This window comes from Calypte anna, chromosome 12, assembly GCF_003957555.1.
Source record: "Calypte anna isolate BGI_N300 chromosome 12, bCalAnn1_v1.p, whole genome shotgun sequence".
Taxonomy (NCBI): Eukaryota; Metazoa; Chordata; class Aves; order Apodiformes; family Trochilidae; genus Calypte; species Calypte anna.
In genome coordinates this window covers 20,529,316-20,545,337 of record NC_044258.1, presented here as the reverse complement: position 1 = coordinate 20,545,337, position 16,022 = coordinate 20,529,316, and the positions used below count along the sequence as shown (strand labels likewise).

Below are 16,022 nucleotides of genomic sequence, written 5' to 3'. Positions count from 1 at the left end.
ATGAATGAAACCAAGCTGCCATGGAGAACGGGTCAGTACAAGGAGACTTTGCTATCAGGTAAGTACAGGTGGGAGGTCCTTGTGCTTTCCCTACAGCCTGACCTGATGAGAAGCTTCTTCCCAAACAGTGTCACCTCCATGAGAGCAGAAGGAGCTCCTCACAGGGATGGAAGCTGCTGTGCACCAGGTTCTGCTCACCCCAATCTGCCACAAACATCTATCAGCAGGAAAAAGCTGAGATGAGGCAAAGCATGCACATGCCAGATGGTGAACTGCAGTGAATAAGGGGGTTTTCAGAAGTGACACAGCTCTAGGTTGGAAGGCTTGGCCTTCATACATCCCACACAGCATGGAAGCCCTCCCAGGGCAGGAATGGGAAGCTCAACCTGTGAAACTTTGCTTTCCATATATCCTAAATAAAAAGCTGCAACACAGCGAGTCCCTGCTGCTCCTGATGGGTGGGGTATGAGGTCACTGCAGGAAGAGATCTTCCTCCCACATTGAGCCAGTTTCTTTTTTCATACTGGCACTAAACCCCCAGCACCTAAGCCCAGCCCTCCTCAGTGCTCTGGACATTTTCTCCAGGCTCAGATCCCTGCAGATCACCCAGAGCAGCATTCCCACAGGATGCTCAGCACTGCAGCTGAGGAACCCCCATCCTTAGGAAGCCCCTTGGGTAATTTCTAGGCCTTCCAGCTTCCCATGCAGGTTCAGTTCATTAGGTTCTCTTTTAATATTTACCATATCATGGAGGTTTTATCAAGGCTGTTTTTCTGTAAAACCAGCCCCACTTTGCTTTTGGTTTTGACTCTGGTATCTAAGTAGGACAGGACATAGGTTTGGGCTTAGTCCTCACACTTCCCAGTGTCTGGAGGTACATGAATCCCATGATGGTGGCTCATTAATTAACCCAGTGCTGGGGTTCTTAACTTCTTAGGAATATAAAATATTGGGGTATTTCCAATAAAAATGGCAACTCCAGCCCCCAGTAACTGAGCAAGCCAGGAACAGCAGCATCACCAGGAGAAACAACAGAAAATCAAGCTGGAAAACCCAAAAGTATTTTTGCACTTAGGAGAAAAGCCTGGGCAGCTCCTCCAGGTCTGGGTCTCATCGTGCTTTGCAGGGTGCTGATGAGTCTCAGATTCACCCTTTGATCCCCCTCAGTGGATTTACTCTCAGGTTAACTCACGTGCAGTGAGGTTGAGAGGAGCCTGGCACAGAACTCAAAGCCAGGACTTCCCATCTCTGAGCTCCTTAAGTAAATTGTTATGCAAACATCAAAACCTTTTTTTTTTTTTTGAGACCATTTTTCAAAATTTCACTGAAAACGAGAGCTTTGCTTTGATGACTCTGCTTTTTTTTGGAGCTCATTACTATTACCACTAATTTGGAATTTTTCAACCTAGAAATGGAATTGCAAACATTTTTTAAAGCAAAATATTTGGTTTTGTTCTTTTTTTTAAGAAAAGAAGACTCAGTGCAGCTGTTCAATGCATTACTGGCATGGACACATGCATGCTGACTGCTGCTTGGTGAGGGGGTTGATGTCCAACCTGCTCAGCACTTCAGAGGCTGCAGTACCAGTAACTGCAGCTGTAGCTTATGTTGGGGCTAAAAGTACCCAAAGACTTTAAGTACAGCAGTAGTTTTATTCCCTTTGGTTTTCTAGTATTTTTTTTCTTAACACATATATCCAGGGAATAAAATAGTAGTAGGTGCAGCTGATAATATGAGCAGATGGTACTGTATATAAAAATAATGAAAAGACTTAAAAGTAAATTTATCTTCCAAATCATAAAAAATTTAAAAGCCCAGTACTTGGAGAAAGTCATATAAATTAATAGTATTGCACATTTCCTGACTGCCTGGGTAGAAGACACAAATTTATTTGCTTCAGAATCCTACATGTGAGCAAATGAGTTGCCAAGAAGCAGAATCCCTTCACACACTCCAGGCTCCAGGTTGTGAGGGTTTTGCTCCCCATGGACTTCCCCCAGCTTTAAATCAGCATTAACAAAGCCAGGCTGCAGGCTGGATGCTTAAGGCAGAAACTGGGAGATAAAACATATCCCAGTATTTAGCCCTGGATGAAAAGAACCATTGTGTGTTACCAGGAAGATGGTGGCTTCAGTAAGCAACTTTAAAATAAAATTATTATTTTTTTTTTAAATAAACATCTCTCCTTCCCAGGGAAAAATCTGACTGCTCCTTGGCAGGGGGGGATATTCATCCTCATAAGGCTGCAAACAGCAATCAGGATGAGACCAGGAGGGAGCCCAGAGCAGGAGCCCCCCCAGGCTGCAGCCCCCCTGGGGTTCTCCCCAGGGAACTTTACAGCAGCAGAACTTGGATGGGATTTTTCTTGCTGCTCAAGTCTTTGGGTGGAAATTTAGATTTTTGATTTCTGTGGAGGAGAAATGAATTCCAAGCAGCTTGACCAGTGGCTCAACAGCACTCACCTGCCTTTGCCCTGCTCCTTCTAAATCCCCTCCTCCTCCTCCTCCTCCTCCTCCTCCTCCTTCTCTTTGCTCTCCCTCCCTCCATCCTCAGCAGCCCTGCCTCCTGCTGGGGAATGCCCCAAACCTGGGGAATGCCCCAAACCTCTGGAATGCCCCAAAGACCCTTCCAGGGCTCTGCTGAGGAGGACTGGAGGAGGCACGATGTGGTTCTGAGTTTATGAGAAGCATTTCTTTGCTCCCACACCTCAGAACCGTGGCTCAGGCAGCCCAGTTGGCAAAGAGAGGTTTTGTTTTCCCTGTTAGGATTGTGTTCCATACACCTGTGTGACAGGGACACCAGAGGGATGCTCTCAGGGGGTGTGTGGAGGCAGAGGTCCTGTGTCAGTGATTCCCTGGCTGCTTCCAGCTTGCTGGGACAGCAGCAGAGGTGCTGCTTGAGGCAGATGCTCAGCTGGCAGCGAGGCAGGGGCAGGGATTTCAGCAGCAAAGGGGTGAACTGCTCATGGGCACGGAGAGGGCATTTCCCCACATTCAGGTCTGGTTTTCATAAAAACTGCAGACATGCCTAAACCTTTCCGATGTGCTGTGAGGCTGTGCAGCTGTCTCCTTCCTCAGCTCCTTCCAGATTCAAATGCAAATCACATCAGATGGCCTCAGAATGTAAATTTGTGCCACGCTATGCACATTAAGGAGACTGGAAGCATCTTCTCCATCTCTTTTCCTTTTAAATCAGTGGCAAGATTTGCATTCGCTTTTCTAGGACTGTAAAAGTCCTTAAATGGGGAAGCTTCAAAGCTGGTGAGATTTTTGTAAAGAAATTTTGTAAGCAGCAGGATGAGAACTTGGGTTAAGGGAGTTATCAGTAGTACTCGTGCCTCCATCCATCCTGTGGCTGCACCTGGCAGGCTGGGGATGGGCGTGGGGGCTCTGGTGATGCTGGGGATCCCTCACCTGGAGGGGCAGGAGGAGGAGTCCCTGACAGCTACCCCGTGCTTCATCAGGAGCTGCTGCCAACCAGCCCCACTCAAAAAAAGAGAGAATTCCACCCCATGTACGGGAGGTACCCAACACCTTTAAGAGTTTCACCCCATGTATGGCAGGTACCCAACATCTCGAACAGTGGGAACCAAAGCACCCGAAGCTCAGCGAGGGCTCGGGATCCCCCGGGCAGGCAAGGCACAGCATGTGAGCAGTACTTACTGTTGGGGTCCAGGTTCTCACAGAGCTCTGTCTTGGCCTCCCCGTTGGGTCTGTCGCTGGGCTTGTGGGAGAGGCGGGAGGACATGGTGGCTGCCGTCACCACCGCCTTGAAGCTGCGCTTCCGCTTCTGGACGTTGAGCTCGGGGTGGAAGATGATGATGTACACCTTCGGCATGTACAGCATCCCCAGGGCCACCGAAGCACTTAGGTTCATGGATATTGTGAGTGTGGTGGTTTGTATGTAGAGCTAGGAGACACAACACACAGAGCCTGTTACAGATGAGAGGGGGGGAAGGGGCTGCGGCGCTTTCACCGAGCAAGGGACCCCCCAGAGCAGCCTCTGAGCACCTGGCAGGAGAAGCTCTGGCACTGCAAACCACCCCCAGCTCCAACCCACAGCAGGGACCCAGCACCCAGGGAAGGCTCCATGCAGGGACTCTCAGTGTCCTTAGCAACACGACTGCTGCTGAGTGCTTCTGGTGCAGCTTCAAGAGGCTGGGATGGAGATAATGCTGGTATAAACTTACACAGGTCTGCTGCCAGCTCTAGGAGAGGAACTGCAATAATACAGGTTAGTTAAAAGACTTCCTCTTTTTCTTTTTTTTTTTTTTCAAACTTGAGGAAGGAGGGACTTTTTTGTTGTTTCACTATATTTCTCTCCAGTTCATTTAAATCACTCCACAGAGAACACACAGTGATGTTCAGCTATCTGCAAGGCAGGCCCAGGTACTGCCAGGAGTATTCAGGGAAACCATATGGATTCAAAAAGGTACACTGCAAATATAGAGGGGCAGAAAAGCCTTTGTCTTTCTTTTTTCTTTTTTTTTGTTACCTTTTCTGAGAGCAGACCTAACAGATTAACTAGAGAAATTCTCGTCATTTCAGAGGAGTGGGCAGGGTTAAAAGGCAGAGAGCTGGCACAGCCCAGGTGTGAGGGAGCTGGAGAGGCAGCAAGGTCCCCACAGAGCCTCTTCAGAAATTAAATACACAGTAAATCCATGCAGATGGGAGAAGCATTACACACTGAAGATGCTTTCATCAGAACACTGTTTCCTCTTCTCCTCCTATTCAGTGCTAATCTGTCTGAATTTCTGATGGAAAAGCTCCATGAATAAATGTAATGGCAAAGTGAAATGCTGACTCTGTCCAGGTATTTCCAAATTGCCACGTTTAGAAAAATACAAAAGTCTCTAGACTTGCAAATTGCATCTACACAAGAGGACAAATCACAGTTCTGGTGATTAAGACCACCCCTGGAAGCAATCAAATGCCCAACAGAAAACATAAACCCTGAGCTGTGCCTGGACATTTACACACAGAGGCAGAGGAGCAGAAACTGAAGTGTCTCCTCTGCTTCTGTTTGCTCATGATCAGGAGGCAATGGCACTGATGGTGTCAGAAGTTTTGCCAGACCAGGGGGACATGGTCACCATCTGGTGAAAAGTGACACCACTGGAAGCTGGGAGGGAAAAACTTCTCCCAGCTTCAGCCATGGGGAGGACCTCAGGTCCTGCTGGGACACTGCTCCCCACCCAGCTTGGTGCTCCTCTGAAGTCCTCCTTGATGGAGGATTACTTCTGAATTTCTCCTCTGGCAGGGCTGTGAATCCCACCCAAAACTTGGGGTTTTTGCAGTCAGGTGGTGTGGCTGCAGGGTGAGTGCCTGGGTGCTGCCTCCTCACCTCACACCTTCCAGCTGGACGTGGCTGCACTAGGGATTGGTGCTCGGTGTTTCTGGTGGGTGAGCACCCTGTCTTGTCAGCTTACAGGAACCTTCCAGAGAGAAGAGAGCTGGCAGGGCATTTGCTCCTTTGGAGCTGATCCTCCTTTCAGCTGCAGCTCAGCCAGGGTCAAGTGCATTGCACTGACATAAACATCACAGATTTAAATATTTATTAAATAAATCTGATAGCTGGAAGGGAAATACATAAAACACAACATCTAAGGGATGAAGGATGAACAGGAAGGTCCCTTCCTTATCTTCAGAGTGTTTGCGGCTCACTCCCAGCTGTCACCCTTGCTTACTCAGGTCATTATTATTATTATTTCTGTGGCAGTACCAGCTCCTGGGGTTGCTCTGGGAGCTGCAGTGCCAGCTCCTCTAAAGGCCTGGGAGATGCTCTGCTAATGCCTGGGAAGAGCCCTGGCTGGAAGTGTCTCTGCAGTCCTCCTGCTACGTCTGCAGCAGACACTTCCCCATCACCCTCCTGTAATCAGAATTACCTCTGCCTCCCCATCCCAGAGGTGTAACCAGACCTGGCAGGCACTGGGTGTCTGCTCAGCAGTGTTCCAGGGCAGACCTCCAAGGTTTGGGGAGATGTGTGTCAGTGAGGAGCTGTCACAGACACAGGAGATGGATTGCTGCTCCAGAGCAGTGTTTTGCTCAGCAGTTATCTCAAACGACTTGAACTCACAGGAAATCTGTTGGAATGGCCATATGGTGATAAATGCACTGTAATGTTTTGCAACTAACTCTTGATTCACTTTCTTAGGGACCATAAAAACCTTTCTACAGTGATTCACTTTCCTAGAGGCTATAAAAAACCTTTGTACAGAAAGCAGGAATCTGGAGCACAGGGCAGAAAATAAAATAAAATAAAAACAAAAGGGAAAGAAGCCCCAGTGACCCAGCACTGCCAGCATCACACACATAATGAGTTGCCTGTGTTCCACAGACAGAAATAAAATATTTATGTTTCATTACAGATTTTCTCCACCCAAATCCCACTTCTCCCAAGGCACAGAAAACAACAGCTCCCCACAGGACTTTTAATGATCTTGCCAGTTAAGAAAAATAACTTCTGTCCCCACACTCCTGATGTCACAGACACACTGTGTGACAGCAACAACAACAACAGCATCAAAAAAACCCACCCCAAACTCATGAAAAGCAGCATGAAAGATGCATTTTGAGTAAGGGCTGCTTTGAAAAGCACTAAGGAGCTTCAGGTGGGTGCTCAGGGCAATATTTGTTACCTCCAGGTGGCCTTTCCTGCAGTTTGGATGGAAGAGCTGAAGGGTTGGGTCTGCAGGGAAGGTGCCAGGAGCAGGATCAGGATCAGATCAGGAGGGGACCCTGCCTGCCAGTTCCCCTGGGACAGGACACCCAGCCCAGCACCACGGGAGGACCTTGGCAGGCAGGACCAGCAGGTCCAGGAGCTGCACCCAGCACCAGGTCCATCTGGGGACATGGATTTTATGTCCTCCTGCTCCCAGAGGGTTGGGGTTCAGCAGCTCCCCAGGCAGTGGGGTCTCCTGCAACATCTCCCCCCCTGCCCTGCAAACACTGATGGAGATAACAGGGAGCAGGGAGCTTTGGAGCAGCAGGGAAGCTGAGGGACACACGATGCTGCTCATGACAAATGGAGCTTTCTGAAGATAAGGAAAACTAATAGATATGCTTATTATGCAGAGCCTTAGTTTTATGTATTTTATCTCTGCTCTGTGGCTTTACCAGTCAAACATAAAAATGCAGTTTACACGGAACTATTCCATTTCTTATTTCACTCCTTCTGATAAACTCTCTGAAAGCATTTTAGATGAATGCAAATGGGTGACTTACAATACAAAGGATAAGATTTAACTGGCAGTGGGAGTCTAATAACTCATGTGTGCCTTTTACAGCTGGCTGCTGAAACCTGGTACTTCCCAAACCTGAAATCAAATTGAAGAAATTAAGATGCAGAATTAGTGAGAGATGCTTGAACTTGACAGGAATGAGAACTGGGGCTGAGCTGAGCAGTGCTGGGGAGCATCAAAGCTCCAAAACCAAAGCATGCCCAGTCCCCTGGAGGGTTTGCAGCCCCCTTTGCTCTGATGTGAGGACACAGTCACTCAGGAGGGTCACTCTGGCTCACAGGGCTCTCGTGCTCTCTCTCAAGCAGACTCTGATTTTTGATAAATTTTTAACTCAGTGTTAAACTTAACAGACTGCCATTACAAATGCACCAGACTTTGAAGGAGCCCACTGGAGAAAACTCAGCCCTCAGGATATTATTCACATGCAAAGGCACCTAGATTTTTATCATTTATTTTACATAAAGGATTTCCATCTGAATTTTAGATTTCTATGCTTTCCAGATTCCTGCTTTATTCCTGCAAATGATGGAAATTACCTCCCAAACCTTGAGAGAAAATTAGACTGGTATTAATACAGAGACCTGATACCCAGCTACTCTGACAGAACCGATCTACCAGGGGTGGGTTTGCAGGAGGGAGGATTTCTCTCCAAAGGGAAGCACTGCAGGATCAGGGCTCAGGGGCTTCTCTAACCCAGTGGGTAGATTTCCAACTGCTGGGCCATAATAACTCAGCTTAGAGCTGCAGAGCTCAGAAAAGTCTCTTCAGGAGCCAGAAATACTTTTTGTAGGCTAATGCTTTGCATTCAGTCTAATCAGGAGCAACTGCCCCTTTTATCTCACCCAGCTTTCTAATTATGCAGTGAATTGTGTTGGTTTGTAATATGGAAATAAAGTGGTAACTTAAGATATTTTGGGGCTTGTGTTATCACAGACCAATTTGTCTCATTCTTAGATGAAAATTAATACAAATGTTCTTACATATGAAGCAGACAGTTTATAAGTCTCCCAGAAGGCTTTTCCAGGTCACAGGAAGATTTCATCTCACTCTCTGCATTATGTTGTGCAAATATAAGAACAAGAAATATTTTTTTTAATAAAAATTAAAATTAGCTCCCACTGCATTATATATCTGTAAAACTATGGAAAGCAGAAAGACTGGAAAACCAATGTGTTCTCAGGCATTTTAGTGTCCAGTGCCCTTACCCACCAAACTTACTGCACCACTTTAAAGGTAAACAACAAAAAAAGAAAATACCTGTTTTCCAGTGAACTCTGTGCTTCTTGTACTTCATTTCCAGCAGGCTTTGCTCAGGAAGAGCCCCTGCCCTCCTGCCTCCAACAGAAGTGGTGCCACCTCCTCCTTTTGGGTAGCACCATCCCCTCTCACCTGGAAAAAACCCCACAGCCAAAGCTGTTCCCATTTCCTCAGCTGGATTTATGGGAGTTCTGGGCCATGGCAACTTTATCCAGACAACCAGATCTTTCCACAAGGATTGTGCAGCTTCTGTTGGTTGGGAGATACAGAGCAGGATGTGTGGAGCAGTCAGTCCTCTCAGCTCTCCTTACTGCCCAGGCGCAGCAAACCTCATCCCCTGCCCCACGGGGCTTCCCCTCCTGCAGGTGACACCACCCCAGCTCCTGAGCACAGGAGGGGACAATTCCCTCTGCCCTTTTCTCCTTGCTTTTCACCCCGTGGATTCCATCACTCCAGAGCCTTTACCCCCCAGCTCCTGCTGTCTGCCTTTGCCCATTTGTGCAGCATTTCCCACTGAAGTGGAAGACAGCCCAGGGAGCAGCAGGAGACAGGCAGTGGGGTGGGAATGGGGCTGCTCCCCAGGTTTTACAAAGGACAAGGGATCAGTTCTGCTGATTGCAGGGCACACCACTGGCCTTTGTGACATGGCTGTGGGAATGTCACAGCATCAGTCATATCATTTAACGGGAAATTCTGCACTTGGTAATTACAGGAAAGGTGACACAGAAGGCAATGATGGAGTTTTGGTTTCAGACAAGGTCCCAGTGCTGCTGGGTGGTTGTTCTGCAGGCTGGCAGCCCTGGGCAGCTCAGCAAAGAGGGGCTGGGCTGCACACCCCTGGAACAGGGGGGGTTTGTGACCTGGGGGACAGGGGGACTTTGGGCATCTGTGCAGCCCCATGGGATTTTCAGGGAATCAGAGAATCCCAGACTGGTTTGGGTTGGAAGGGACCTTAAAGATCATCCAGTGCCTCAGCTTCTGTGGGCAACCTGGGCAACCAGGGGCTCAGCCCCCTCACACCAAGGAATCTCCTCCTAATGTCTCATCTCAGCCTCTCCTCTTGCAGATGGAAACCCTTCCTCCTTCCCCCAGCTCTCCCCAGCTTTCCTGGAGCCCCTTCAGGGACTGAAAGATGCTCTAAGGTCTCTCCAGAGCCTTCTCATTCAGGACTCCAAGAGTTCTGTGTCCTTCTTATTTTGGGGGCTCCAGAACTTATTTTTCCCAAGCTGATTTTCCCCATGTTTGTTCTGCAGCTGAACAAGGAAATTTGTGAGCCTGAGAGGAGTCATCTGATGGGCTGGTTGCAGCAGCCCTGATGCTGGATGACTTTGATCAGTGAAAATAGTCGGTCTATTAAGTCAGTGTCCTTTGGAAACTCTCACAGCATTACAGCTGGGAGATCAGAAAAACCTGCAGGTTAACTTTGTGGGTACATTGCAGTGTAATGGAAAACCAAAAACTGGGGAACAGCAAGGACCCACAGAGCAACATCACAGCTCCCTCTGAGATCTGAAAGCAAAGAAGATTAAAGTTCGGAAAACAGCTCCCAGATGGTTTTCCTTTTACAGCAATAATAACTCTGACATCTCACTCCTTCAAGAGGTCCCCAGCTCTGCTGCTCCCCCCTGAGCATCACCTGGGACCCAGCAACAGGACCCAGCTGAGGATGCTCTGCAGGGACAGGGGGACAGGTACCCCCACCCCTGGCCCAGAATAACAGCACCAAGAGAGTGGAGAACTTGGGCAGCCCAGGAGCAAACCTTCCCACACAGGTGGGCAGAAACATTCTGCCTTTGGCGGGGCAGTTTAAGCCAACTCATCCTTCCAGGGGCTCATATGCCTTTGAAGGCTTTTCCTTTGCTTTGCTAACAATCAGATGGCTCTGTCTCACAGGCTGCCCTCTGCTTCTCTCCTTGCTAACCAGAAATTTAGGGTTCCAAATAAACTGCAGAAGTACTAACTGATAGATCATCACAAAAGCACTGTGTGCCTGGGTGAGCTTCCCTCATGCACTTAGCTGGGGACAATTATTACTCCAACAAGGAGAGCAAGGGGGCAGCTGAGCAGAGAAGTGGATGGAAAGAGTCACCAGCACTGAAGCAGCAAAGAAAACCTCATTAATCTCTTGAGGAAATTAGCCAAGCCTTGCATGTTAGAGACACAGCAACATCGACTCATCAGCTGATGTTTCCACAGTTCCATCTCCAAAGGTGCTGAGAGGTGTTCCAGCAGCTGGCTGGGATGGGAGTGTGCACAGCCCAGCCTCAGCACCCTTCCTGCTGCACCCACATCAACCTGACCATGCAACACAACCTGCTTCACTGCCATGGGCTGGGCTGGGCTCCAGCTTCAAAAAGCACCTGCAGAGAGGCAAAAATCTTCCCCCTCTGCCTGGAGAGCCCTTGGGAAAGATCCCACTGGAGCAGGACCCCAAAAGCAGCAGTCTCACACGAGACCAGAGTGCTCCTGAGCAGAGCATGACCAGAGTGCTCCTGCCAGCCCCTGCTCAGCTCAGAACTTACACCAACCAACTCACACTGCTCAGACAGAAGCACCTTAAGAGACCAACTTGCTGAGGGCAAAACCCAAGTCAAATCAAGGAGCTGGATGCTCCTGGAGATGTCACCATCACAGCTCCAAGGCCACCTCACCTGAGGGTGCACATCAGCTTCCTATGAACAGCATTTCTAAAGAGAAGTGTAAGCCCCTCATGGGTTAATTATCCTTAAACTCCTCAGACCTTAATTATTGCTGAGCCCCTCAGGTTGCCCCCAGAAGCTGTGGCTGCCCCATCCCTGGCAGTGTTAAGGCTGGATGGGGCTTGGAGCACCCTGGTGCCCAAGGCAGAGGTTGGATTTGGATGAGCACTAAGGTCTCTTCCAACCCAAACCAGTCTGGGATTCTGGGATTCCATGGAAATGCTGCTCCCTCCTGATGGCAGAAGATGACAGACACCCACGTGCAGAGAAAGGACCAGGGTGTGCTCAGGGTGAGAGCCCCATGGTGCTTACAGACACCAGCAGGATGGTGGCTGCTGGATGGACAGAGAGCATCACATCCCAGGTCTGTTCCAACCAGTTACACTCCAGTTTGCTTCCAGCAGCAGGAAGCTCTGCACTCCAAAGGGAACACTGGGGTCATGTTCTGACAGCTTGCCCTGCTGAGGCCACAGGCAGAGAGCAGTGAGCAGGTCTGACAGGACTGACTTCACTCCCTGTTCTATAAACCTCCTCCTCCTCATCTCACACTGCCAAAGCCAACTGAGATTTCCATGTCCTAAGAGCACCCCACACATCCAGTTTTTCAGCTTGCACTTCACAGGCAAGTGTGCAGAGTGAAGATGAAGTAATTGCGTGTATTTGAAATGTATTTTAGCTATTTTGAGCTAAATATTTTATCCAGCTTGTTCCCTTATAATAGGAGCTTCCTCATGGATGAAATTTGCACGCATCAAAAAATAAATCTTCATGGATTGCATCCATAACTTGCATGATAATTCAAAATACCAGAAATGAAAGCACTTGCTCTGAGAGTTATGATGCAGAAGAGGGAGGAATCTTGTCTCTCCAGCCTTTGAGAGAAACTCCAGCAGCTTATCTTGAAGGAAATTAAATTATTCAGATAATTGGACAGAGCAGAGATGGCAAAGCATGTTGCTGCTTTCAAAGGCCATCAGATGGCTGCAAGGGAAGTGGAAGCAGTATCAAAGACAACCCCACAAGTCCAGGGGTTTGTGCAGACTGTGTCTGGCAGAGATTCCACAGCTGCTGGGAAGGACAGAGCCCTCCCCACTCCCATGTCCCCCCCAGAGCCAGGGAAGATGCCCTTGAGCTCCTCCACCAACCCATTTCCCTGGAGTCCCTCCAGGTGCTCAGGGATTGCAGTCACAGCTGAGCTGGGCTGGATTTCCAGCAGACAGAAGTGAACAGCTTGAGAAATCCCATTATTAATCCTCAGAACTGTCTAATATCTCTTTGCTTGACACTCATGTTTGTTATAATAACTATGAAATGAGTTACACGTCACTAAAAGAGACAAACACCAAGTGTAACAGAACCAGTGTGCAGCTCCCTAACTTCTGGTATTAAAATAATGGCTTTTCCCTCTCGTCCTGGTTAAGCACTCAGCTTTCCTGAGCCAGAAATAATGCTTCATCTGTCATTTCTTGACAAAGATTACATCATTGGAGAGAGCCTTCATTTCATCCTTCTCCTTCTCTGCTGCACTGCTAAATTGACTGACATACAATCTTGGCATTTTGGGGTATTCAGAGCCAGACTTCAGCTGCTGTTATAAATCATATTTCTCCACACTTATTGCATTTTATTCATTTTATACATGACCAGAGATTAGAGTTCAAATGAAATAGATTTCGCTACCCTTCTTATATTCCAAACATCACCAGTCTAGAAATCTTTAATTTTACTCACTTCAACTACTGAATAATTCAATGTAAAGAAAGAGAAAAAAACCCACAACAACCCAGCAGAAAACCAACCAAAAAACAACGCTGCATTGCTCAGGTTTTTGGGTTGTTTTTTTTATATCCTTGCTTCTGAGCAAAGCCAAGTGAGGACACTCTGGATGCTGCAGCTTTGTCCCTGCACACCCCAGAGCCTGGGCACTGCTGCAGCATCTCCTGCACTGGGACCTGGGGGGTTTGCCCAGGCTCTGCCCCTGCTCACACCTCACAGTTCCCACACCTGCAGTCACCACAAGCTTCTGGCCTCTCCTTTCCTCTGGAAGGGCTCCTAAAGCATTGGCTGTGCCCCTGCCAGCTGCCCAGGACTTATCCTGAGGACTAAATATTGGTTGTAGGAGCAGAGCCTCAGCACACTTACAGTTTCTCCTCCCCATCCAGTTGCTGAATGAAGCTGAGGCAAAGCTACCTCCCTGATTTTCATAAATTATTGAGGTGTTCCAGAATAGAAAATTAACTCAGGTCAAACCATTCCCAGACAATTCCTTCTCCACATCAAATGGAGGTCTTAGCAAGGGTGAACATCCTGGGAAAGGTATTGATTATAAAAAGAAAAATGGACTGCAAGATAATGTCTGTATAAGTAAAAATACAGACGGGCAAGTAGGTGAGGAACTAAAAATATTATGGCTCTCATAAGTAGTCATGCATAATAAAAGAGTTTTAAGGCATTCTCACTCAGAGGAGCCCCCTGGCTTTCTAGAATTTTACTTTTCAGTCATTCAGGAGATCTGCTGCTAATTAATAGCTGAAGAAGATGAAAAAAAGGTGTTCTTTAAAAAAAAAAACCACAACACTTTAGATGCTTAATCTTATGCTAATAGCATGTTAAGGCAAACTCTCTGATCACCAGCCTGAGAAATGAAATGTTCTTAGGTCTTAGACCAGAAGAGGAGCTGGGATTTATTACTGGTGACAGGAAAACCTTATCTGTCTTCCCACACTGCAGAGGCCTTCCCCTCGAGCAAAAAATCCAAAATTTGGGGAAAATTAAGAGAAAGCATCCCCACATGGCCAAGGTATGGAGCACCTTCAGCTGTGCAGAATAATGCTCTGAGGCAAAGCAGGATGGAAATCCAGAGAGCTCCTGGCACCCCTCTGGTTCACAGGTTGGCTCCTGATGGGTTTTTACCTGGGTGTGCAAATGGCCAGCACGGGGGGAGGTGCAGGTACCTCCTGTGCCAAGCTGCAGGGCAGAGCTGGGACAGCCCTGACAACCAACAGCATCTCCTGGATCTGCTGGAGGTTGTCATGGCAATGAAACACAGCTGATGGGAGCTGCTGCTTCGCCTTGACAGGGCTGGAAAACACTGCCAAAATTATTCATAGCCTGGAAATAAGAGAGGCACACGTGCCCTGATGGTTTTCTCCCCACTAGATGCTGCTAACCATTTTGGGGTTTGCAATTGGCTTTGGTTTTGCTGCACAGCAAATCACTCAGCCTCACATTGTGATGGCAAGCAGCCCTTCCATTTAACGTATGCAGGGCTTGGAAAATTAAATTTATAATCCAAAATGGATTATAACTATTTTTACAGCTTTATAAACACACACAGTAGGCCGGTAAGCAAATACTGAAAGAAGAATTTTAAAAAATGAAGCCCCAAACCAGCCTTGGGAGAGGGGGTTCCCTGCTGGCCCCACAGGAGAGGAGCAGGAGCAGGCACAGGGCTTGTGCTGATCCTGCCCTCCAGAGCCCAGCTTTGCCTGAGCTCTCAGCTCAGGGATTTAACAAGGAAAAAAGGAAAGAATGCATTGCAGCCCATGCCATGCTCCTCATGAAAAGCAGGGCTCCACACAGAAGATTCACTTTACAGACAAAGCTTCATTTTTTTTTCCCTTGTCCTTTCACCTTTGGTTTGGTCTCTCCTCAGCCATATGAATGTTTTATTTATAGCCAGTCACTTTCACCCAGTTGGAAGGCCTTCTCAGAAATCAAATTGCTCTTTTTTCTGTGACAGTCCAGTTAATAGATTCCCTTCACACCCACTCTCTCCAGCTACTCAACCTCCTTCCTCTACCAGCAGACCAGGCTTACAGAAAACCCTCCCCAAACCCATCCTCCCTTCACACAAAAGCCCTCCCAGAAGGGCCAGGCTTCTCCTCTGCACCTTGATGGAATCTCCTCAGTAATTCCAGAACTCTGGCTGGACACATTGCTGATGTGTCTCCAACCCACTCCTGGGTGGTGATTCCACTTGCACCCCCAAGCCTGGCAGCATCTTCTGGACCATGGGCTCAGTTTGCTCGTGGTGGTCCCAGCACTGACCTCAGGTCCCACTCCAGCCCTGAGCAGCCTCCCCTGGCTGAGCCAACACTGGCACAGGGCTTGTTGAAGCAGCCAAGCAGCAAGGCCCAGATGCAAAACCTCAGAGCAGCCCCAGGAACCCCCTTGCTGATCTGACCCCCAAGGAGCTGAAGGCTGCCCACAGCCCTGCTGCTGACCATCACCTCCTTTCCTGCAGCACTTTCCCTGCCATTCACCCCCCAAATGTCAGTGGGAATCTTCCAGTGTCAGTGAAGTTCGACCCAGGCCTGTTCTGAGAATATATTCCATATATTTGCATAAATCCAAGCCCTAATTCTGCTTGGAGATCTTCAGGGGAGTTTGAAGTGCAAGCTGGTGTCAGGGGAGGAGAGGGGAAGGAAAGGGCTAATCCTACACATATTACTTTTCTTCAAAAGCCTTTAGACTAGAACACTGGCAATAAAAAATATATATATATACAAAGAAAACCTGCTTTTCACTGACTTTTAAAATTATAATGTAATTATAATTTAAAATAGAGCATTTACATATTACTCTTGCTACTTAGGGACCAGCTCATCCTTGCTGGAAGTGTCCTTGCTGTTTCCCACCCCCAGAATGCTGCAGAGGGGCTGTGACTGCACTTGGAATGTGTTTGGGGATCTAAAGGTTCCAAAGATCAGGCTGTGATTCCAGCCAACCACTGATGTCACTGATTTAGTTATCAGCAAGAAAATTATTTTACGATCCAATGTGTAAAAGAGTGTCTGTCCTAGACTGGCTGGATTCACTCAAGG

General features: G+C 48.0%; 1 protein-coding gene across 1 annotated transcript in view; it reads right to left on the bottom strand.

Annotated features, from left to right (window-relative positions):
* GRM7 (glutamate metabotropic receptor 7) overlaps positions 1 to 16,022 on the bottom strand; it is a 181,044-nt gene that overhangs the window by 970 nt on the left and 164,052 nt on the right. The window contains 1 exon segment of the mRNA XM_008501358.2: positions 3,663 to 3,909. Within this exon segment, the coding sequence (XP_008499580.2) occupies positions 3,663 to 3,909 (247 nt within the window).